The 23959-nt window shown below is 37.1% G+C and overlaps 2 protein-coding genes across 2 annotated transcripts; both read left to right on the forward strand.

Annotated features, from left to right (window-relative positions):
• Window positions 1-589: 589 nt before the first annotated feature.
• On the forward strand, window positions 590-11913 carry kat2a (K(lysine) acetyltransferase 2A). The gene is made up of 18 exons (XM_051886563.1): window positions 590-897; window positions 1413-1536; window positions 3277-3422; window positions 3580-3669; window positions 3787-3968; window positions 4670-4861; window positions 4956-5062; window positions 5422-5526; window positions 6392-6528; window positions 6658-6866; window positions 6996-7122; window positions 7780-7890; window positions 7994-8137; window positions 8391-8505; window positions 8601-8637; window positions 10073-10136; window positions 10228-10312; window positions 10480-11913. The coding sequence occupies exons 1-18, from the start codon at window positions 679-681 to the stop codon at window positions 10671-10673; spliced, it is 2388 nt and encodes a 795-aa protein (XP_051742523.1). The 5' UTR covers window positions 590-678; the 3' UTR covers window positions 10674-11913.
• A 1058-nt stretch (window positions 11914-12971) lies between these two features.
• Window positions 12972-20803, forward strand: dhx58 (DEXH (Asp-Glu-X-His) box polypeptide 58). The gene is made up of 12 exons (XM_051886564.1): window positions 12972-13128; window positions 14209-14382; window positions 14489-14693; window positions 15460-15650; window positions 16741-16854; window positions 16968-17100; window positions 17181-17366; window positions 17949-18199; window positions 18346-18657; window positions 18756-18946; window positions 19587-19680; window positions 19787-20803. The coding sequence occupies exons 2-12, from the start codon at window positions 14209-14211 to the stop codon at window positions 19976-19978; spliced, it is 2043 nt and encodes a 680-aa protein (XP_051742524.1). The 5' UTR covers window positions 12972-13128; the 3' UTR covers window positions 19979-20803.
• The last annotated feature ends 3156 nt before the right edge of the window (window positions 20804-23959 follow it).

The raw sequence follows: 23959 nt of genomic DNA on the forward strand, positions 1-23959 counted from the left end.
TGGTTTGATTTTATACATAAGATTCAAAATGACTACGCCTTTATTTAGGAGTAGCCTACAGCTTTTTAAAAAGGAGAAAATATACTGTGGGCTCATCATGAGACTTAAATCTGTATCTGGTTCTTGCTGGTCGTTAAAAATACACATTATGAGTTTTCGTTTTATTAATGATGATTTATCTAAATAAATCAATGAAATAACCATTTTTTTTTGTCTGTAAGGCAGTAAATGGGTAACTAAACCGAAATCGTTTCCTACGATTAGCATCTCTAGTTCCAAATGTAAATTTATTTACAAATTTATTTTGGTATTTTTCTAAAAAGTCTGTCGGCTAATGTATTAACCACATTAGCTTACTCGTTTTAAAAAGATATTAAAAGGCCGTTTGCTACTAAAATAGTTTATACAACTAAACGTTTCATAAGCTTATTTTCTCCGCTTTTAAAGTGATATAGCACAATAAGTAGCTCAAGTGTTTAATGCCCCCCAGTGGAAAGTATTATATCGTTTTATTCTGTAGTACAGCTTATAGTACTACATCTCCCAGCATCCTCACATATTGCGCACGCGCAGTGCAGTGGTGAGACCGTGTATCGAAAACCATCACAAAACTTTATTGAAACGGCACAGGGTGGAAGTGTGCACGGCGATCCTAGGAGGGGAAGTGAGGCTGCTGATATGGCGGACCCGGTGGCACAGACCTCCGCGCAGCCCCGGCTTCAGCAAGCTCAGTCCAGCGGCCCGGCAGGATCCAACCCAAACCCCGGAGCCGGGAGCAGCGACCCGGCCCGACCAGGCCTGAGTCAACAGCAGTGGTCCAGCCAGAAGAAAGCCCAAGTCCGCTCGTTTCCGCGGGCTAAAAAGCTGGAGAAACTCGGAGTGTTTTCCTCCTGCAAGGTAACCGAGAGCTCGGCTCGTAACAATAGAGCGAGTTCCCTGGCCTTTCATGTGTCAATGCTTCACTGACAGTCTGCAAACTAGTGACGGATGTTCCCTGGTACGAACACAAATAATAAAAGACTAAAGACGATTTAAGGCTAGAAAATAAAAACACAAGACTTTGAAAACCTCCTTCCTATGAACTAAAGAGTGGAAAATTACTCACATTTCTAGTGACCTCCTACCCATGCAGAAATGCTGTCAAAATGGGTAGCTTAATAGGTTTTGAGACCGCCTATGTGGTGTAAAATCAGTCTGTGGTGGTTAATTGGATGCATTTATTATGTATGTTTTTATAACTCCATATGTTAGGTGTATTTTTGTATATCCCATTTTATTATGTCATGTTACCACTGCATACTTATTCATAAGAATGTTTTGACAGTTTTCGCTTGATCAACATCTAACTGAACCTGATGTTTACTGTCCTCATTGACAGTTCTTTAAATCACAGTCATGTTCTCTAATCACAGGCGAATGATGCTTGTAAATGTAATGGTTGGAAAAACCCCAATCCACCAACAGCCGCTCGTATGGAGCTCCAGCAGCAGGCAGCCAGCCTGACAGAGGCCTGCCGAAGCTGTGGACACTCTTTGGGTAAGATTAATGCCTCTATGGCGGTTCTGTTACATCACACTATCATCATACCCATCATCCAAATAGGCTGATGTAGCATAATAGAGCGCAACAGTGCTCGCCGGCTTGCTTTTTCAGTGGCCTTGGTTCCGTAAGTATTTTTCCAAATCATTTTTTGAATAGGTATTTTTAAAAAGTCTTAGTTAAAGAGTTATAACCCAGGAACCAAACCAACCAGCTACATCACATTACAAACTTTGATTTGAAGGAAATCTGACAAAAAGACAAAGGTATACAAGACTGTACATAAATGTATATACAGTGCTGCGTAGATTACTTACAAAGTGTAGTCCGTTACGGATTCCAAATTACATGACAAAAATTGTAGTTCGTAACGTAATCCATTACATTAAACATTTTAGGTGATATAATCTGACTGCTTTTAGATTACTTTTGACCCAACTTGTTTATCACATTGATTTGAATAGGATAATATTGTAATATATTGATCTAAAAAATATAAAGAGAAAGAAAATATATTCCATTCTTTGTTATCGACAACAAGTGCATTAAATATTACATTACTTTAGGGTTTGCAAAACCGGGGTTCGTGAGTTTAATGAAAAGCTAATAATTAAATTAAAAATTAAATTAAAAATTTAAAAAATAAAAATTTGTTTGACAGACAAATGCCTTCCAAAGACATAGCAATACATGGTTAAATGACCTACTGATAGTCCAAATTAATAATTAATGTGTTCAGCAGGAGTTGCAATGTTGAGAAAACACTCCTTAAAAGTGAAATGATTTCTGTAAATTCAGTGATCAAATGTTTTGTGGCCTCTTTTCAGAATACATTTTCCATGTAATTATAGCCACCTGACTAATGACTGAACTAGAAGACTTTCTGAATTCAACATGCTTTTTTTTTTTTAGAAATGAACATTTAAACATGAAAACGAAGAATTAGGGAGAATCAATAAATTATGAATGATTTACTGCCATTGTGTGAATATGTAATCATGTAATCAATATAAAATTAACTGTAGTCTGATTATGAGTATTTTAAAACGTAATATAATCTAATTACAAGTACTTAATTTTTGGAATCTCATTACATAATCCAGAATTACATATAAGTGACGTGTGAAGGCCAAGTATGGCAACCCATACTCGGAATTTGTCCTCTGCATTTAAGTTAGTATGTGTACATTGTTACAAAAGATTTCTATTTTAAATAAATGCTGATATTTTTTAACTTTTTATTCATCAAAGAATCCTGAAAAAGTATCACAGGTTACAAAATAATATTAAGCAGCACAACTGTTTCTAACATTGATAATAAATCAGCATGTTAGAATGATTTCTGAAGGATCATGTGACACTGAAGACTGGAGTAATGATGCTGAAAATTTGCATCACAGAAATAAATTATATTAAAGTATATTAAAATAGAAAACCATAATTTTAAATTGTAATAATATTTCACAATATTATTGCTTTTTCTGTATTTATTATGAAATAAATGCAGCCTTAATGAGCATAAGAGACTTTGTTCAAAAACATTAAAAATAGTAATGTTTCCAAACTTTTGACCGGTAGTGTATTTATGAAGTATATATGTCATGCAAACCAGAGATAAGCAGCATAAATGTGGTTATACAGGTTATATATATGTTAACTGTGTAGTTCACAATCATATAACGCATAGTTATTGTTGCTTCAGGTAGTGTTCACATTCTCTTGTGTGTTTATCTTTAGCGGAGCACGTTTCTCACCTGGAGAATGTGTCTGAGGAGGAGATTAACCGGTTGTTGGGGATGGTAGTGGACGTGGAGAATCTCTTCATGTCTGTCCATAAAGAGGAAGACACAGACACCAAGCAAGTCTACTTTTATTTGTTCAAGGTAAATGGGCATTTGACATCTGCTTCCTTCATTTTTTTTAAAGTGCAAGCATGCTCAAAGTACTAACATGTTAAGAAGCCTTTAAGATTTTTTGTCAGTTGAATATCTCACATTTTTGGCCGTGTTTTTTTGGGTGGCTGTTTGTTTCTTTTCTTAGTTGCTGAGGAAGTGTATTCTGCAGATGGGGAAGCCAGTGGTGGAAGGCTCTCTCGGTAGCCCTCCCTTTGAAAAACCTAACATAGAACAAGTATGTGTGTATGTTGTATATAAGAAAGTGTGTATCACAAGCAAAGCTTTCTGACAGTCATTTGTCATTTTATGCAGAGTTCTGCATTCAAGATATCTCTCTCTTTCTCTCTCTCAGGGGGTGTTGAACTTTGTTCAGTATAAGTTTAGTCATTTGGCGCCTAAGGAGAGGCAGACCATGTATGAGCTCAGTAAGATGTTTCTGCTCTGTCTGAACTACTGGAAGCTGGAGACTCCGTCACAGTTCCGTCAGAGGGCTCAGAAAGAGGATGCAGCCGCCTACAAAGTTGATTATACTAGGTGTGTGTTTGTGAGTTATATTGTAAATGAGTGTGTGTGTGTATGTGGGTTATATACATATAGATGCTGAAACTGGTGCTAATAGTTGCACAATAACTAGTAAAGAGGAAAAGATGATCAGTTCACTCATTTGAAATGAGTCACGCTCTGTCACACCATCAAATGTCAAAATTTTGTAATAGAGTTAGCATAATTTGAGAGCATAATTTTATATCTAAATGAAAAAAAAGGCAGTCAAAAGACTCAAAATTATATATATTGATAATGAATATACCATTCAAAAGTTTGGGGTCAGTACCTTTTATTTAGAAAGGATGCATTAAGTTGATCAAAAGTGACGGTAAAGACATTTATTGAAGATTTTACACAAAAATATTAAGCAGCACAACATTGATAATAATTAGAAATGTTTCTTGAGCAACAAATCATCCATATTAGACTGATTTCTAAAGGATCATGTGACATTGAAGAGTGGAGTCATGATGCGAAAATTCAGCTTTGCATAACAGGAATAAACTACATTTTAAAATATATTCAAATGGAAAAGGTTTTTTTTTTTTTTTTTGATTCTCTGTTTCTACTGTATTTGTGATCATACAAAATGCAGCCTTGTTGAGCATATGATTTCTTTCGAAACGTTTAGTAGTAATTCATTATTATAATTTTGATGTGTATGAACCAATACAATGTCTGTGTTTCAGGTGGCTGTGTTACTGTCACGTTCCTCAGAGCAATGACAGCTTGCCACGGTATGAGACCTGTCAGGTGTTCGGACGCAGTCTGCTGAAGTCCATCTTCACCGTCACCCGCAGACAGTTACTGGAGAAGTTCAGAGTGGAGAAAGACAAGCTCCCACCAGAGAAACGCACTCTGATCCTCACACACTTCCCCAAGTAAGACACATTACCGTCGTATCAATACATGCTCCAAAACCATCACTCTCACATAGTCCAACTGATTATATGTTTGTTTGTGTGTGCTTGTTAGGTTTCTTTCCATGCTGGAAGAAGAAATCTATGGAGAAAACTCCCCCATTTGGGAGGCAGACTTCACCATGCCAGCCTCAGAGGGGGCACAACTGGGGCATCAAACAGGTGCGTGTTTAGGTGGTTATTAGGGATGAGCATTTTGTAATGAAACAACTTTCTTAAATTTAAATTGATGTTAAAAATACAAGCATGACTTGTACTTTTATTCACAAATATTAGGCTTGTTCAAAAAACATTGCCTCAGATTAATGTGGTATCCATTGTCTGACAATTTGTAATTTTCATACTCCTAACATTCAGTAATCCAGACAAGATTATTACAAGCAATTCTCGCTGCACAACATACTAAAAAATTGTGCAGATGGAAATCTATAATGCATCTGGTTATGGTTAGCCACCATAGTGACTTAGCTTGACATGCTTTTTTGGACTGTTTCTTCAAATCCCTTCTCTTACTGTTGTAGTACTGAGTCCAGTCTCGGTGTCTGGCTCTCCTCTCAGTAAGGGTAGCAGCGGTTCTGCTCTGGGTGTTACAGGTTTGGACGTCACTTCCTCTGAACCAATAACCGGTAAGAAGATCCAGTTGCAGATTTTTTTTTACTGTGAACTCTGTACTTTGGCATTACAACGTTAAAGGGTTAGTTCACCCAAAAATTAAAATTCTGTCATTTATTACTCACCCTCATGTCATTTTACACCAGTAAGACCTTCGTTCATCTTCTGAACACAAATTAAGATATTGTTGATGAAATCCAATGGCTCAGTGAGGCCTCCATTGCCAACCAAATAATTTACACTTCCAAATGCCCAGAAAGGTACTAAAGACATATTTAAAACAGTTCATGTGACTACAGTGGTTCAACGTTAATGTTATGAAGCGACGAGAATACTTTTTGTGCACCAAAAAAACAAAATAAAGACTTTATTCAACAATATCTGGTGATGGGTGATTTCAAAACACTGCTTAATGAAGCTTCGACGCTTTACGAATCTTTTGTTTCGAATCAGTGGTTCGGAGCGTGTATCAAACTGCCAAAGTCAGGTGATTTCAGTAAACGAGGCTTCGTTACGTCATAAGTGTAAATATCTTTGTGTTCCGAAGATGAGTGAAGGTCTTACAGGTATGGAATGACATGAGGGTGAGTTATTAATGACACAATTTTCATTTTTCGGTGAACTAACCCTTTAAGTATACAGTCATATATATACAGTAAATCAGTGGTTCTCAGCTCTGGCCCTCGAGGTCCACTTTCCTGCAGAGTTTAGTTCCAACCCTAATTAAACACACCTGAACAAGCTAATCAAGGTTGGAGGTAAACTCTGCAGGAAAGTGGATCTCAAGGGCCAGAGTTGAGAACCACTGTGGTTGACACAAGAATGATGACAATGATCATGTCAGTCTCTCGTAACATTGTGTAATACATTGTCTCTCAGGAGAGAAGCGAAAGCTTCCTGAGGCACTGACTCTGGAGGATGCAAAGCGGATCCGAGTAATGGGCGACATCCCAATGGAACTGGTCAATGAAGTCATGAAAACAATCACAGACCCTGCTGCCATGCTGGGGCCAGAGGTCAGAGTTTATCACACCCTTAATATAGCCTTAATCTGGCATGAGGTTTTTCCGTTTTGCATTTACAGTTAAAGAGTCAAATTTAATCTTCTAATCTCAATAACAGTGATCTGTTTTCTGTTTTCCCAGACTAGTCTGTTGTCGGCAAACGCGGCTCGTGATGAGACGGCTCGTCTGGAGGAGAGGAGAGGCATCATTGAGTTCCATGTGATTGGTAACTCTCTCTCTCAGAAGTCCAATAAGAAGATTCTAATGTGGCTCGTGGGCCTGCAAAATGTTTTCTCCCATCAACTTCCCCGCATGCCCAAAGAATACATCACACGTCTTGTGTTTGACCCGTAAGTCCGCAGTGACCCCTTTCTTTTTCCAAAGAGCCCACTACTTGCCTCAACCTTTAGCTTGTCAGGTTTTGTCTCTCGCTAGCCTCCTCAGCCTCTTTTGACCCTGCGCCCTCTGTGTGACTGCAGGAAGCACAAGACTTTGGCTCTGATTAAAGATGGCCGTGTGATTGGAGGGATCTGCTTCAGGATGTTCCCCACTCAGGGATTCACAGAGATCGTCTTCTGTGCAGTCACCTCCAATGAACAGGTCAAGGTATGGAGATGCACTTGATGGAGGCTAAATGACTCTAAACTAGTGGCTCTCAACCAAGGGGACAGGATGACTTAAAGGGATAGTTCACCCAAAAATGAAAATTATCTAATGATTTACTCACCCTCAAGCCATCCTAGGTGTGTATGACTATCTTCTTTCAGACAAACACAATCAGAGATACATTTAAAAATATCCTTAGTTCTGCAAGGTTTATAATGGTTATGAATGGCAGCCCAAATTTTCAAGGCAACAAAATGCATCCATCCATAAAAAAAAAAAATGAATCCATATGACTCCAGGGGGTTAATAAAGGCCTTCTGAAGCAAATCAATGCGTTTGTTTAAGACAAATATCCTTATTTAAAACATTATAAAGTAAAATAATTAGCTTCCGGTGGGACAGCCATACGTATTCGACGTATGTCCAAAAAGTGAACTTCCATCATGGAAGTTCACTAAAAAAAAAATCTATATATTAAAAGTATTTACTCAGGAAGTAAAATCATGCTTAATTAATTTTTTTTAAATGACTGTTTTAAAAAACACATTAATCACATAAATTAGGATATTATATTAATATGCTGTATGCTATCCTTTTTGAGTTGAATTGATGTCTTTCACTTGATTTATTGATAATTGTTTGTGTGTTTATGTTTAGGGCTACGGCACACACCTGATGAATCATCTTAAGGAGTACCACATCAAGCACAGCATTCTGTATTTTCTCACTTATGCTGATGAATACGCCATTGGCTACTTCAAGAAACAGGTACAGCTCCAGCCACTCACCTTCAGACTCCACCAGCCTCTCTTGTCATTTTCTGTTTTTCCACTGCACAACTTCATCTGTTGACCCCTCTTTCTGTCGGTAGGGCTTCTCCAAAGACATCAAAGTGCCGAAGAGCCGCTACCTTGGTTACATCAAAGACTACGAGGGAGCCACGCTGATGGAGTGTGAACTCAATCCCAGAATACCCTACACCGAACTCTCACACATCATAAAGAGACAGAAAGAGGTGAGAGTGCACAGATTTCCCCTGCTGCTGGAGGGGAATTATATTGTGTTGAGAAATATAATAGTATAAAATTGTGTATATGGTTTTTGGAGAGGGATATTTGCCACTTTTTGGCAGATCTCAAAGTATCTTAAATTGGCTAGACATTAACCTTTTGTCAATTTCTCTGAATGTCTCGGAGAAAGGCAAGGCAGCCAGTCTTTGTTACAGTATATGACTTCCAGTCCTATGGGGTTGTTGTCGTCTGCCGTAGATAATCAAGAAACTGATCGAGAGGAAACAGAATCAGATCAGGAAAGTGTATCCTGGTCTCACCTGCTTTAAAGAGGGTGTGCGGCAGATTCCTGTGGAGAGTATACCAGGCATCAGTAAGTGTGTGCTTGTCTCACATTAGTGGCTATTATGCACCCACAAAATCCTTCCATTTACAAACACTCTCTCCCTCCTTTTTTTTCTTCTTGAGGAGAGACTGGTTGGAAACCTAGTGCCAAGGAGAAAAGGTCAGAAAATTTATGCATATTTATTCTGAAATCTAAGACCATCTGTGTGTCTGTATTAAATCATCTTACTGATGATTTTACAGTGATATCATGTTATGTACACTACTTTTTGCAGTCAGTAAGATTTTTTTTAAAGGAATTGATTCTTTTATTCGGCAATGAATTCGGCACATTAAAAGGTTAGTTCACCCATAAATGAAAATTCTGTCATTAATTACTCACCCTCATGTTGTTCCCGTAAGACCTTTGTTCATCTTCGGAACACAAATATTATATTATAAATATTATATATTTATAATATTGATAAAATCCAATGGCTCAGTGAGGCCTGCATTGACAGCAAGATAATTAACACTTTCAGATGCCCAGAAAGCTACTAAAGACATATTTAAAACAGTGAGTACAGTGGTTCAACCTTAATGTTATGAAGTGACAAGAATATTTTTTGTGCACCAAAAAAACAAAATAACTTTTTCAACGATTTCAAACCACTGCTTCATGAAGATTCAAAGCTTTACAAATCTTTTGTTTCGAATCAGTAGTTCGGAGCGCGTATCAAACTGACAAAGTCGTGTGATTTCAGTAAACGAGGCTTCGTTACATCATAAGTATTTTGAAATAAGTATTTATATAAGTATTTATTTCGAAATTTCAATGTTTCACGTTTGTTTGATTCACGCTCCGAACTACTGATTCAAAACAAAAGTTTTGTAAAGCTTCATGAAGCAGTGTTTCAGAATCGCCCATCACTAGAAATTGTTGAAAAAAGTCGTTATTTTGGTTTTTATTTAATTAATATTAAGCAGCACAACTGTTCTCAACATTGATAATAATAAATGTTTCTTGAGCAGAAAATCTTCATATAAGAATGATTTCTGAAGGATCATGTGACACTGAAAACTGGAGTAATGATGCTGAAAATTCAGCTTTGACCTTACAGGAATAAATTACATTTTAAAATATATTCAAATAGAAGACAGTTATTTTAAGTTTTAATAATATTTCACAATATCACTGTGAAATTTACTGTATTTTTGAACAAATAAATGCAGCCTTGTTGAGCACATTAAAAAAAAAAACTTTTGAATGGTAGTGCATGAGTGTACACAGGGATTTTTGCCAGTGAAAATTGAATTGAGAGACTAGTCATTCAGTATTTTTAATTGCAATGAAAATTATATTTGGCATTATTTATTTATAAGAGTATGTTTTTGTAAAAATTATTTAGCGTTTTTTCCGTATACTTGTGACAATAGTTGGTCACTATATATGAGATGAGCCAGTCTCATTGCAGTTCCTAGTAAAGTTACCAGCCATCAGCGAGAGTAACCATTTTACTGGCCAAAAGCAATTTTTACTTGCTTATGGTGTTTTAATGAGTGTTATTTTTGCACCCTGCATGTATCCATTATTCCCTCTTATTTTATCTCTGCAGTAAAGAGCTGAAAGATCCGGATCTGCTTTACAACATGCTAAAGAATCTACTCGCTCAGATTAAAGTAAGAGGCCTGTTGTCACACTCAATCACACATTCATCTAAACTACACAATATTCAGTTATATTCTCACCATCTCACTTGTGTGTTTACAGACGCATCCAGACTCCTGGCCTTTCATGGAGCCAGTGAAGAAATCTGAAGCTCCTGACTATTATGAGGTTATCCGCTTCCCCATTGGTGGGTACTGATGTGATCTGCATGTACAGTAATGAGATTTTAACCATTCTGAAGAGTTGCTATCGAATTAGTCAAACTAGCTGGACAGGCAATATTAATCAGTAAAAAGCTATAGTTTTAACAACATCAAATTGCATCCAATTAAATAAATCTCTTCTCCTACTCAGATTTGAAAACCATGACGGAGCGTCTGAAGAACCGGTATTATGTCACAAAAAAGCTGTTTATCGCCGACCTGCAGCGTGTGATCACGAACTGCAGGGAATACAACCCTCCAGACAGCGAGTACTGCAAGTGTGCCAACACACTGGAGAAGTTTTTCTACTTCAAACTGAAAGAGGCTGGGCTCATTGACAAGTAACGGACATCTAGCCTAGGACAAGGGACCAGTTAGATAATATAGAGAGTGTGATCACATACACACACACGTTTTATTTGGATGAACGACATCCAAACCTGTCGAAAGTTGCTGCATTCTGTTACTATTTTTTCTTTATACAATATAGTTATAAAACACAAGGTTATATTCATGTGTATGACTCTGCCATGCCAGTGCATTAAGGGAAAATGGAAACTGAAAGTGTTCAATGTGGCTGTTAGCTTAGACAGAAATCACCATTAGCAGTTCCGTTCTTCTTTCTCATCCTCCACCATAAAACGAATGACTCACGCACACTGCAAGCTGTTGCTCTACGTACACAAACATTCAGTCGTGTAACTTAAAGTCTTATCCTGTGAAACTCCTCTGACCCGAGATGCTGCAGCCAAAGACAGACAATATTTGGCCTCTAGTGATGTCACTGCAGTGGCATCATTCTCTGCCAAAGCTGTTTGAAACAGCCGGTCAGTCATATACAGGATGTGCCTCTTCAGTATAAATCTGAAAATATGAGGGAAATCATTTTGAGTTGTTCCGTCAGTGGCTTTTATTGGAGAAAAGATGGCTCCTTCTATGACAGATCACTTCAAGTAACAATAGTCAAGTGTTTTTTTTTTTCTCCTGGGAAATTACTGCTGTCCACTTTGCTTTGTCAGTGCAGTCGTGAAGTGTTTATCTTTGTTCGCAAACCAATATTTGTCTTCTTTGAAAGCTTTCAGTGTGTCATGACCCCAGGCGTAAGCATTCTGTTTTTGCAACCTGCTTTTCACACCCATTTGGGACCATGAACAACTATTTCCATTTCAATCTCAACTGCACAACACTTTGTCTGCTACTACCTAAAATACTCCAAATGGACAACTGCACAAACCTCTATATCCAAATATGTATGTGATTTCTGCAATACAGCATGTTCTCTGCTAGTTTACCACTCACACACACGGGACAGGACAGCAAGTTTATTTTTTAGTCTCGTAATGGGCATTTACTTGAATCATAACTTCGACGAACTGCTGCAATGTTGATGTATTATCAGGGTTCTTTTGGATTTACTGTGTCACTGTTGACCCCTCTCGTGAAGAGGACAGACGGGTGTGATAGAAAGCAGTTGGAAATGGTTACATTTGGATGATGCATGTAAATTGCTACGGTTCTGTGTACTATAATTCTGTTTTTTTGTTTGTTTGTTTTTTGTTTTGAAAATAAACAGTTTTTTATCTAAGTTTTCCTTGCTGAGAAGTGATGCAGATTTGAGCTTTTCCAATTCTGAATTACGCAAATAGAGATTTATAGAATCACAATGGATTGCAAAATGGAACAGATTTATTAGTAAATTATAAATGAGTGTGTGGTTATAGCTTTTATATACACTACCGTTCAAAAGTTTGGAGTTTTATAAATAAGTTATTATTATTTTTTAAATATATAGTTTTTATTCAGAAAGGACACATTAAATTGATCGAAAGTGAGCGTAAAGACATTTATAATCTTTAAAAAAAAAATGCTGTTCTTTTAAACTTGGTTCATCAATGAATGTGTTCTTTGATAATGTATCATGGTTTTCACTAAAATATTAAGCAAATATTAAACTGTTTTCAACATTGATACTGATAAGAAATGTTTCTTGAGCTGCAAAACTGAATTATTTCTGAAGGATCATGTGACACTGAAAACTGGAGTAATGATGCTGAAAATTCAGCTTTGCATTAAAGGTATAAACTAATATTTTGCAATACAATTACTATAGATTAATAATTTATTTATTTACTTTATTTTTAAACCTTTTTTTTAAATTAAAAATTAGATTTAAAAATTACATTTTTTAAAATAAGATTTTTTTTTTTTGGAAATGTATTTTTGTAAAGCTAAATTATAAACAGCAATCTAGTTGTTGGATTGCACTCCCATTATTATTATTATACAATGTCATTATTTTCTTTCTTTTTTTCCCATTAAACTCAATATTGTTTCAGTTTCCGTAATGTATGACTAACAGGCAAATAACAAAGCCAGTTCCTTCAGTTTCATTTCCTAACATCAGTGACTGAAAGATGGGGCCCCATCTAGGTCTTTCCATTACTTTCTCAGTGCAGCGTCTGCCTGTGTTTCTCGCCACATTTACAAATCAAATTCTGTTTCGGATGTCCACATTACTGCTGTGCCAAGAGACAATCGAAGAAAAACAAAGCCCGGATAACAAAATACAATATTACTAATTAAAAAGTTTCTTTCATTTCTTATACTAACAGCCCACAGCCACCTGCTGTCATTGAATTTAGCCCACTTTTGTTGTATGTCATTCATCTCCTCCTCCTGGGCCCTTTCTCTGTTTTCGGTTTTGTTTTTCTGCTCAGCTGGTTCGTAAAGGGACGTTTTAAAGAGCAGAGAGGGTCCAAAGTAGCACACAGACCTCGACGCCACAGTGACGGCAGCACAGGTGAGTGGATCTGCTGACACATTCAGATATTTCTTTGATCTAAGTTGTAGTTTTTCAGTACAAAACCATAAGCAGAGTAGTAGCTTTGATATTTTTAACATGGAATATTCACATTATCTCCATACTCATTTTTAGATTGATTAGATCACAAGTTGTTAACAGAGCAGAACATCAATGGTAAAGCTGCTAGTAACATTTCACCTTTAAATGCTTATAAGAAGGTTATGGAAGTAGCCAAAAGGTCTAAAGCGTTGTGCACTTTTTATTCTACATGTATCTTACTGTATGTTCAGAATGGCACAATGGTTAATATATTCACTTTAATACTGCACTGGTTATTCTGCAGTCCAGATATCCTTTTTTACCAGAAAGTAACAGGGAAACTTACTTTGTAAACTCACTACATCATGTGACTAGATGCATTTTTGCAGATGCCCGAATCTGCAAGAACTGTGTCAGTCATTAAATTCAAGCATTTACATTTTTAAATTGATATTTTTAACATGGAATATTCACATTATATTCATTTTTAGATTGATTATTAATTAGCCTTATTATTGGACCGTAAGTTTTTAACAGAGAGCAGAACATAACTGGTAAAGCTACTAGTAACATTTCACCTTTAAATCCTTATAAGAAGGTAATGAAAGTTGCCAAAAGGTCTAAAACTTTCTCTAAAACTTTGTGCACTTTTTATTCCTACTGTACTTGCTGTATGTTCAAAATGGCACAAAACTAATATATTCACTTTCATACTGCGCTGGTTAATCTGCACTGGTTAATTTAGTTTAATCTAAAATTCAAACTAAATTTTATGAATTAAACAGCTCATAAAGATACTTTATCACTAGAAAGAAAACTGAAAAATAACCTGTTAAACATTAAAGTATTATGCAATCATTCAAGACATTTCTCCTTACATAGAACCTTTCTGGCATAAGGAGTTCTTTAAAATTGTGTCAAGGTTCTTTACAGAACCCCACTGAACCTTTTTTTTCCAAGAGTGTACATGAACACTAACCATTTTTGATTAAAACTAAATGGCTTCCGCTGTGTTTTGCTGACTGTTTGTGAATGAAGATGGAGATCACTCTTAGATCATACCAGGAGGAAGTGGTGCAGGCGGCTCTAAAGGGGGAGAACAGCATCATCTGGCTTCCCACTGGTGGAGGAAAAACCCGTGCTGCAGTTTATGTTGCCAAGAAACACTTGGAGACTACACGTAATGCCAAAGTGGCAGTGCTCGTCAACAAGGTGAAGCCAGATTAGTGCACAATCACATTGGGTCTGTGCATAATATTGTTTGTGTCTCATTGTTCTTTAGATTTACATGCTGAGTTTATATGTTTATTGTTTTCAGGTGCACCTGGTAGACCAGCACTTTAACAATGAATTCAACCCTTACCTTGGGAAGGCATACAGGGTAAAGGCCATCAGTGGGGACAGCAGTGACAAGGACTTATTTGGGCGTCTTGTCAAGGACTCAGACCTGATCATCTGCACGGCTCAGATCTTGGAGAACGCCCTGAACAGCTCGGAGGAGGAAAAACACGTGGAGCTCACAGGTAACAGAAGATTTTGTAAGACACACCACAACATGATTTATTTCTAGCACATAAATGTAAAAGTGGCTCTTTAAATGAATATTGTAACATACTATTATCCAATATAACATTAGCCTAGCTGTACACAGCCCCTCACGTACTTCACAGGTCTTGTCTTGACTGTATCAAAAAAAAAAACTTTGTAGTTTTCATTGTGAAAAGTTATTTTAATTATTAATTCAAAGATATTTTTAGCTATGAACTATGAATATAAGTTTATCAATAACAACAAACCAGCATTTGGTCGTGAACTACCTACTGAGTGCCATTTAGGCTAAATCTGCTGTTTGGGTCAGTAAGATTTTTGCAGGATTTAAAAAAAGAAAATGATTTTGAAAGTCTCTTTATGTTCAGCAAGGCTGCACGTTTGATCAAAAATACAGTAAAAACAGCAATATTAGGAAATATTACAATTTAAAATAACTTCCCATTTTAATATATTTTAAAGTATAATTTATTCCTGTTTAGCAAAGCTGAATTTTCAGCATCATTACTCCAGTCTTCAGTGTCACATGATCCTTCAGAAATCATTCTGATATGCTGATCTGGTGCTCAAGAAACATTTCTTATTCTCCTTAATATTTTTGTGAAACTGGATTACATTTTTTTTTTTTTTTTTCAGTATTTAGTGGTCCCAAATTTTTGAATAGTAGTGAATAATATTCTAGATAAATGTTTTGTCTCTTTTTCTTCCTGTTATTTACAAAAATAAATCATCTCTACTCAGACTTCAGCCTGCTGATCATAGACGAATGTCACCACACGCAAAAGGAGAGTGTCTATAACAAGATTATGGGCCGCTACGTGGAGAAGAAAGTGAGAAAAGAAAGGAAACTGCCTCAGGTTTTGGGCCTCACGGCATCACCTGGTACAGGAGGAAATAAGACACTGGCAAAAGCTGTGGAACATGTCTTGCAGGTGTGTGGGCACATGTGTAAATTAGGACTGAACAATAAAGATAAAACGATTATATTTTTATATTTAACATCGTCACAAGATATTTTTTTGCTTTCTGAATTAATGGTAACACTTTACAATAAGGTTTCATCTGTTAACATTACTTAACAACATTAGTTAACATGTCATGAACTAACAATGAACAATACTTCTACAGCATTTATTAATCTTTAATAATGTTAATCTCAACATTTTAAGATAAAAAGTTGCATTTGTTAACATTAATGCATTTTTATTAACATCAACAAAGGTTAATAAATGCTGTAAATATATAATGCATTACTAGTATTAAAGGTGGGGTAAGTAGATTTTGAACAACACTGCTGGACATTGTTGATATTTGAAATCAACCCAAACAAACACACCTCTCTCTTCATTGCTCTGCCTCCAAAACCTCTCCTACCTCCTCCTCCTCCAAATCCTAACCACCCTGCTCCTAGTCGGTCTCGAACCCTGGCCCATCCTCTGCTGGCAGGTGAGGCGAATGCACTAACAATGGCACTAAACACCGCATTCTCTAGTGCTATTCTCAAAATGCTTCATGAAAAGCACAGATGATGAACGAACGACAAGGAAGCACAGAAAATGAATGAACAGTAAATACAAACAAGAGTTTGTGGTAAGTCGCCAACAGCACAGCAGCCCCAGACAATCATGACCCTCAAACCCAGTTTTACTCACCTGTCAGTTTCCAGGCCTTCCCGTTTAGCTCTCTCCAGCACTGTTTAAAGCTTTTCTAATATAAACGTGGGTCCTAAAGCGCTTGCCCAGTCATAAACCTTCATTCCAGTGATATTCTTTTGAGCTCTTTTGTATTGTGTCCCATCTCTCGTTCTGCAGTTTTTTTTTTTATTCAAATCTCCCTCTTGCTCGTTCTCTCTCCTCGACCGTCATACGCCCCTTAATGCTGATTGGTTACACGTTTGTTGTTGGTGTCGGCCCGACTAACTTCCAAACTTGTTTTGAAAAACTACATACCCCACCTTTAACAAATGAGAAGTGTTACTGAATTAATAAAAGAGAATTCTTACTCTTTGTCTCTCATTTTCAGATCTGTGCGAATCTGGATTCGGTAATTGTGTCCACCAAGAATTATGCATCAAAGCTGAAGGAAGTCGTCCCTAGACCCAGAAAGCAATATGACATTGTTGAAAAAAGAGCTCTGGTACTGTCCACCGTTCACTTTCAGACTGCACTTTAGTCATAATGTCATTCTTATGCACCAACTGCTTGAACATTCAATACCAAATTGTGTGTATGTTTGTTTGTGTGCAACAGGATCCATTTGGCGACCACTTGAAGTTAATGATGTCATTGATTCATGAGTTCATGCCATCAACGGTGAGCCGTAGCCTGCGGGAGGTGGGCACCCAGGATTATGAAGCTGATGTGGTGGAACTAGAGAAAACAGGTTAGAGGTCATTGTCACTACAACTTTGAGTTGTACATTCCCAAAAAATGACTTGAATTGATGGTGTGTTTGTGGATCAGGTGTAAAGGAAGAGAACAGACTGATCACTCAGTGTGCGCTGCATCTGCGCCAATACAACGATGCTCTTCTCATTCATGACACCGTTCGCATGGTGGACGCGTTCAATGTTCTGGACGAGTTCTACAATTCAAGGAGCAACAAATTGCTGGATGGAACAGACTTCTTTCTCCAGGGACTTTTTGATGGTGTGGATTTTTTACTATTTTGTTGATTATGGGGATGCTCTTAAAGGGGCAGTTCACAAAAAAAAAATCATCATTTACTCACCTAAATGTTGTTACAAACCCATATGACTTATTTTCCTTCTGTAAAATCCAAAAAGAAGCTATGCTATTTTTTCATACAATGAAAGCATTTAGTTAAGGGACTGTTAAGTTTCAAAAAGGACAAAAATATATTGATGCCATATCGGTTATTGGCCAGTGTTACACTTTTTTTGTATCGCATCACTCAGTATTGGATCTGCTGATATTGTATATTTACTTGTGCCTACTCATTTACATTTCAGTTACCTTTCTTTCAAGACTTGCGAAGTCAAACAGTAGCTTTGTGTGGGAAACAGGCTGAAATTAAAGTCATTATTTACTAATAATTTTCCTAATTTTCCTTAATTACGTTTGTGCATATTCAAACTCATTTTATGAGTGAACTGTCTCTTTATTTGCGGTCTGTTTACTCCAAATTTTGATGTAATGTGTATTAATAGCAGTCAGATGATAAAATCTCAACGAGTCAACGAAGCTGATTTTTCTGCTCTTACTACGCAGAGAACCGTGTGGAGCTAAAACAGCTGGCACTGGATGCCCGCTACGAAAACCCCAAATTGGCCCAGTTGCAACGCACGCTGCTGAAGGAGTTTAAAGAGAACAAAATGTCTCGTGGCATCATCTTTTCGAAGACGCGCAGGGGCACACATTGTCTGTATGACTGGGTGAACGCCAACCATGAGCTGCAGAAGGTCAAAATCAGCGCTGGCATTCTCACTGGAACGGGTACTGGTGTAAACCACATGAACCAGGTACAACAAGAAAACATCTCAAATGGTTTTCTAAAGCATTTGTTCGTCATGTTTAGTTGAAAAACATGGGAATACAGACTAATTCTGAATCTGCTTATACCTTTCTCTACTTGTAATTTGTTTCTATTTTTTGTATTTGTTCTTAGAATAAACAGAAGAATACCATAAAAGATTTTAGATTAGGACACCTCAACCTCCTCATCTCCACCAGTGTAGCCGAGGAAGGACTTGATATTGCAGAATGCAACTTAGTTGTCCGTTACGGGCTGTTGACCAATGAAATCGCTCAGCAGCAGGCCAGTGGGCGGGCTCGAGCTCTGAACAGCGTCTACTCGGTGGTGGCTGAAGAAGGTGGGCGTGAACTACGCAGGGAATTCACCAATGAATATCTAGAAAGTCTGACCTCAAATGCTATTGACCAAGTACAGAGTATGAGTCCCAGGGAGTTTAGAATCAAGGTTTGTAATTTTAAATCTGACTTTGCATGTCATATAATAGAAATCTCAAAGTATTAAAATTCCATTCCCTTAAAACCTTTTCTCTTTCTGCCTGTCAGATAACTGAGCTTCAACAAACGGCTGTTCTCATTCGGATTGAAGCCGAGAGAAAAAAGGATGCGAGGAAGCGGCGCTACAGTCCTGATCAGGTTCATCTTCAATGCAGAGGATGTTTCGTTTTTGTTGGCCTTGGAGAAGATATAAGAAAGATAGAGAATTCACACCATGTCAATATCAACCCCGAGTTTCAGTGAGTTAGTCCTCAGTACATCACACTCAATATCACAGACCAAATAGCAAATTTTGATAAATGTGTAACAGCGATGAATACTTTAATGACATACTGTACACATTCCTGCAAAGAAGTCTCTTCTGCTCACCAAAGTTGCATTTATTTGATCAAAAATACAGTATAAACAGTAATATTTTGAAATATTATTACAATTTAAAGTAAATTTCCATTTTTTTATTCCATTTCCAACAGTAAAGCTGAACTTTCAGCATCATTATTCCAGTCTTCAGTGTCACATGATTCTTCAGAAATCATTCGAATATGCTGATTTGATGCTCAAGAAACATTTCTTATTATTATCAATGTTGAAAATGGTTGTGCTATTTAATATTTTTGTGGAAACCGCAATATAAAATATTTCAAGATTCTTTGATAAATAGGAAGTTTGAAAGAACATGATTTATTTGAAATAAAAATCTTTTGTAACATTATAAAAAACATTTAGGAAAATCTAAAATCAAAATATGCTCACAAAAAAGGTTTGATAGCTTATAGAATAGAAAATGTCATTAGCTTAGGGAAAAAAAACCCCAATAGTAAAGTCACTGGTTCCTACCATGATTATAAACAAACATGTTTGTGTTTGTCTGTTTCATAGGAGGCATTATAGAACTGGTAAACAAGTGTTTCTGGAGAAGACCTTTGAAGATTGGGAGCCTGGACAGGTTATCAACTGCAGGAAATGTGGAAAGGTTAAAAAGACGAATAGATCACAATTTATTGTAAATGTATCCAACTAAACAGGAAGAAGTCCATAAGAATACTGACCTACTTTTCCTTTATCTCTCTCTCTCTCAGGACTGGGGAATGGAGATTAAATTTAAGAAGGTGGCAATCCTCCCCTGTTTGAATATAAAGAGCTTTTCCTTGGATACTCCTGGAGGCAAATTCACTCACAAGCAGTGGAAAGATGTTGAGTTTCAGGTGACAGAGTTTGACTTTATTGACTACATGAGCAGCCGTTTCCCTGACCTGGACTTAGACGACTGACACACCAACTAAACTCAGTCAGAATGCTGTAGCTGTCACTGTGCCAGAATTTCTCTCACTAAAGTGAATATCTCTATACCAGTGGCAGATCGTGAAGGTACTACACCATTATGATTACTGTTCATCAGCATAATTTAAATATGAAATTATCTATCCAGATTATGCTGATTTTACATCTTGGTTGGTCATAGTTGTCAAAATACAATTGGGAACCTCTGTTCAGTACAATATAGCTGTTTGTAAATGTGTGTACTTCAAATTCTAGTATTTACTTAGTAGTTTCTGTTGTGTAAGAGTTTTGTTTTATTTGTTTTTGTCTGAGAAAGGTGTGTGAGTGTTAAATGCTTTGATAGTATATTTATCTTAACATATTTTCACGGATTATTCTGGTGTCCATCTCGGGGAACAAGACTGTGCTGCTCTATGATTATTAGTTATTGTTGACATTACTGTGCAATATGTTTATAAATGCACTCCAAGCTCTTAATGGCCCTCGTTAAACACTAGTCTGCTTAGACTGGCGCTTTCAGATTGCTCAAACATTTACATATATTCACTTAAGAGATGCTTTTATCCTAAGTGACTTACAAATGAAGATAAATATGAACACATTCGAAATGTGTGAGTCTTCATTTATAGACTGGCTGGGTTCAGGTTTGTTTATAGTACTTAAAACTGTTTCCCAAAAAAGGTGAAATATGTATAATGAATGTCTTAAAAATTATGACCTTTTTAAATTTCTGCATAACATTAACACATGAGATTCTGTATATTACATCTGCAATATATGCATTTTTAAAATAAATAAAACAGTTATGCTCTGTATGTGATGCGTTTTCGTCCTTACGGTTGCTACACAAGCAGATACTTACTGTTATTAACTTGTGTGAGGAAAGACTACAGTCATAGATTTGTATTAGGGGACAACAAAAACAAAAGTTAAAGATAAACTCTTCTATATTTACGCAATGTTGAGTTTCTCAGATTGATAGATTTTCAGTAGAATTGTGTCAGCCACTAGATGGCGCCACGCAGTCTTGCTTTCTTTCCGTGTTAATCGTTGTGAGTTTCCCTTAGTTAATTAGTTATTATATGCGCATGTGATTATTTGCCTTACCTAAACACTCTTAGGGTTTGTTCTATGCTTTGGTTCTTTGACTGTGAGTCAAACCTATAATCTAAGAAGGTACAAAGTAGGTGACACTTGTCATTGTAATAGTCAATAGTCACAGTTCACCTACCTTTGCTAGTCTGCACATGGTTTCAAAACTAACTGGATGTCCAGAAGGTCAGTTGCTCATTTTGTTTTTTGTTTTTGATACAAAAAAAGCCTTGTTGTCCTCAGGCTGACAACTTTCATTCATGTGATGAACAATTACAGCATTAAAGATGCATTGTACTAACAACATAATTACAACATAATCAGTTATTAATATTTCATTGGTTCTCTCATTTTTGTATGTGTTCATAATTTCTTTAAATGACAGCCTGGCGAAAAATTGTCACGTTATCTCAAAACAATTGAGTCCAAGTACATAATATTCTTGCAAAATCTTTAACAAATATTTGAATAAAGGGTGAAGATGACAGTTTTTTTTAGTCCAGCCATCACTTTGGGCCACTACTGTGTGTGTGTTGAATGTTGAATGTCTATAATTACCAATCTCATTACCAGAAAGTATGTAATGATATTTTAAATAATTTAATTAAAAAAAAAATAATTCATTACATTTATTAATTTAATAGAGACATCAATAGCAGTAGCAGTATACCAGCCTTCATTTAGAGTACTTAATAAAAAGATGCCATTAAACAAATATTTAAAATATACGGTCTTAATGTATTTACCTGCATTCATTTGGAGAATATAATGAAACTGTAAAATTTAATGTTAGGTGTGATTAATTACAGAAAATTGTGTGATTAATTAGTTAACAGTTATATATAATAATATTAGTGTCTGAGTTAATGATTTATTCAGTGTAATCAAAGCAAAAGCGAGCCAGAGCCATAGGCCTGGGGTTGACATAAAGGGTAGTGTTGTGCCAGTGTGGTTTTGCATGGATCAGTGCTTCAGCAACGCCCACAGCACACATTTAAACACACACGCACACACAATGCCCCCAGAATAAATCACACGCATCCACATACACATGCTGCTCATTTACACACACTTTAGCAAAGACTTTCAAAGTCAAAGCTAAAATTCTGTCACAGACAGGAAGAGCTCAATCACAGATATGACACACCTTCACTCAATTTGACTTTCTTTACATAGCATATTGATTTTCTCATCATGTCTATATGTGTAATTTTTGTTTTCTGTGTGTGAGTACATCACCTGAGTGAATTTTACAGACTGTAATGTAAAGCTGTGTTTCACCACTGAATAGACTATATACAGTATCTCACAGAAGTGAGTACACCCCTCACATTTTTGTAAATATTTTATTATATCTCTTCATGTGACAACACTGAAGAAAGGACACTTTGCTACAATGTAAAGTAGTGAGTGTACAGCTTGTATAACAGTGTAAATTTGCTGTCCCCTCAAAATAACTCAACACACAGCCATTAATGTCTGAACCGCTGGCCACAAAAGTAAGTACACCCCTAAGTGAAAATGTCCAAATTGGGCCCAAAGTGTCAATATTTTGTGTGGCCACCATTATTTTCCAGCACTGCCTTAACCCTCTTGGGCATGGAGTTCACCAGAGCTTCACAGGTTGACAATGGAGTCCTCTTCCGCTCCTCCATGACGACATCATGGAGCTGGTGGATGTTAGAGACCTCCACCTTCCGTTTGAGGATGCCCCACAGATGCTCAATAGGGTTTAGGTACCCTCAGCTTCTTTAGCAAGGCAGTGGTCATCTTGGAGGTGTGTTTGGGGTCGTTATCATGTTGGAATACTGCCCTGCGGCCCAGTCTCCGAAGGGAAGGGATCATGCTCTGCTTCAGTATGTCACAGTACATGTTGGCATTCATGGTTCCCTCAATGAACTGTAGCTCCCCAGTGCCGGCAGCACTCATGCAGCCCCAGACCATGACACTCCCACCACCATGCTTGACTGTAGGCAAGACACTTTGTACTCCTCACCTGGTTGCCACCACACACGCTTGACACCATCTGAACCAAATAAGTTTATCTTGGTCTCATCAGACCATAGGACATGGTTCCAGTAATCCATGTCCTTAGTCTGCTTATCTTCAGCAAACTGTTTGCGGGCTTTCTTGTGCATCATCTTTGGAAGAGGCTTCCTTCTGGGACGACAGCCATGCAGACCAATTTGATGCAGTGTGTGGCGTATGGTCTGAGCACTGACAGGCTGACCCCCCACCCCTTCAACCTCTGCAGCAATGCTGGCAGCACTCATACTGTATGTCTATTTCCCAAACACAACCTCTGGATATGACTCTGAGCACGTGCACTCAACTTCTTTGGTCGACCATGGCGAGGCCTGTTCTGAGTGGAACCTGTCCTGTTAAACCGCTGTATGGTCTTGGCCACTGTGCTGCAGCTCAGTTTCAGGGTCTTGGCAATCTTCTTATAGCCTACGCCATCTTTATGTAGAGCAACAATTCTTTTTTTCAGATCCTCAGAGAGTTCTTTGCCATGAGGTGCCATGTTGAACTTCCAGTGACCAGTATGAGAGAGTGAGAGCGATAACACCTGAGGCCTTGTAACACTAACGAGTCACATGACACCAGGGAGAGAAAATGGCTAATTGGACCCAATTTGGACATTTTTACTTAGCGGTGTACTCACTTTTGTGGCCAGCGGTTTAGACATTAATGGCTGTGTGTTGAGTTATTTTGAGGGGACAGCAAATTTACACTGTTATACAAGCTGTACACTCACTACTTTACATTGTAGCAAAGTGTCATTTCTTTAGTGCTGTCACATGAAAAGATATAATAAAATATTTACAAAAATGTGAGGGGTGTACTCACTTCTGTGAGATACTGTATATATATATATA

Source organism: Ctenopharyngodon idella, chromosome 3 (genome assembly GCF_019924925.1).
Source record: "Ctenopharyngodon idella isolate HZGC_01 chromosome 3, HZGC01, whole genome shotgun sequence".
Classification (NCBI taxonomy): Eukaryota; Metazoa; Chordata; class Actinopteri; order Cypriniformes; family Xenocyprididae; genus Ctenopharyngodon; species Ctenopharyngodon idella.

What these genes read in the sequence shown, in the direction of transcription:
- kat2a (XM_051886563.1), top strand. Translation starts at nt 679, where the DNA reads ATGGCGGACCCGGTGGCACAGACCTCCGCGCAGCCCCGGCTTCAGCAA. An exon ending in TCTACTTTTATTTGTTCAAG is followed by an intron (nt 3,423 to 3,579) that starts GTAAATGGGCAT and finishes TTCTTTTCTTAG; the next exon opens with TTGCTGAGGAAGTGTATTCT. An exon ending in ACACGTCTTGTGTTTGACCC is followed by an intron (nt 6,867 to 6,995) that starts GTAAGTCCGCAG and finishes GTGTGACTGCAG; the next exon opens with GAAGCACAAGACTTTGGCTC.
- dhx58 (XM_051886564.1), top strand. Translation starts at nt 14,209, where the DNA reads ATGGAGATCACTCTTAGATCATACCAGGAGGAAGTGGTGCAGGCGGCT. An exon ending in CTGTGGAACATGTCTTGCAG is followed by an intron (nt 15,651 to 16,740) that starts GTGTGTGGGCAC and finishes TCTCATTTTCAG; the next exon opens with ATCTGTGCGAATCTGGATTC. An exon ending in ACTGCAGGAAATGTGGAAAG is followed by an intron (nt 19,681 to 19,786) that starts GTTAAAAAGACG and finishes TCTCTCTCTCAG; the next exon opens with GACTGGGGAATGGAGATTAA.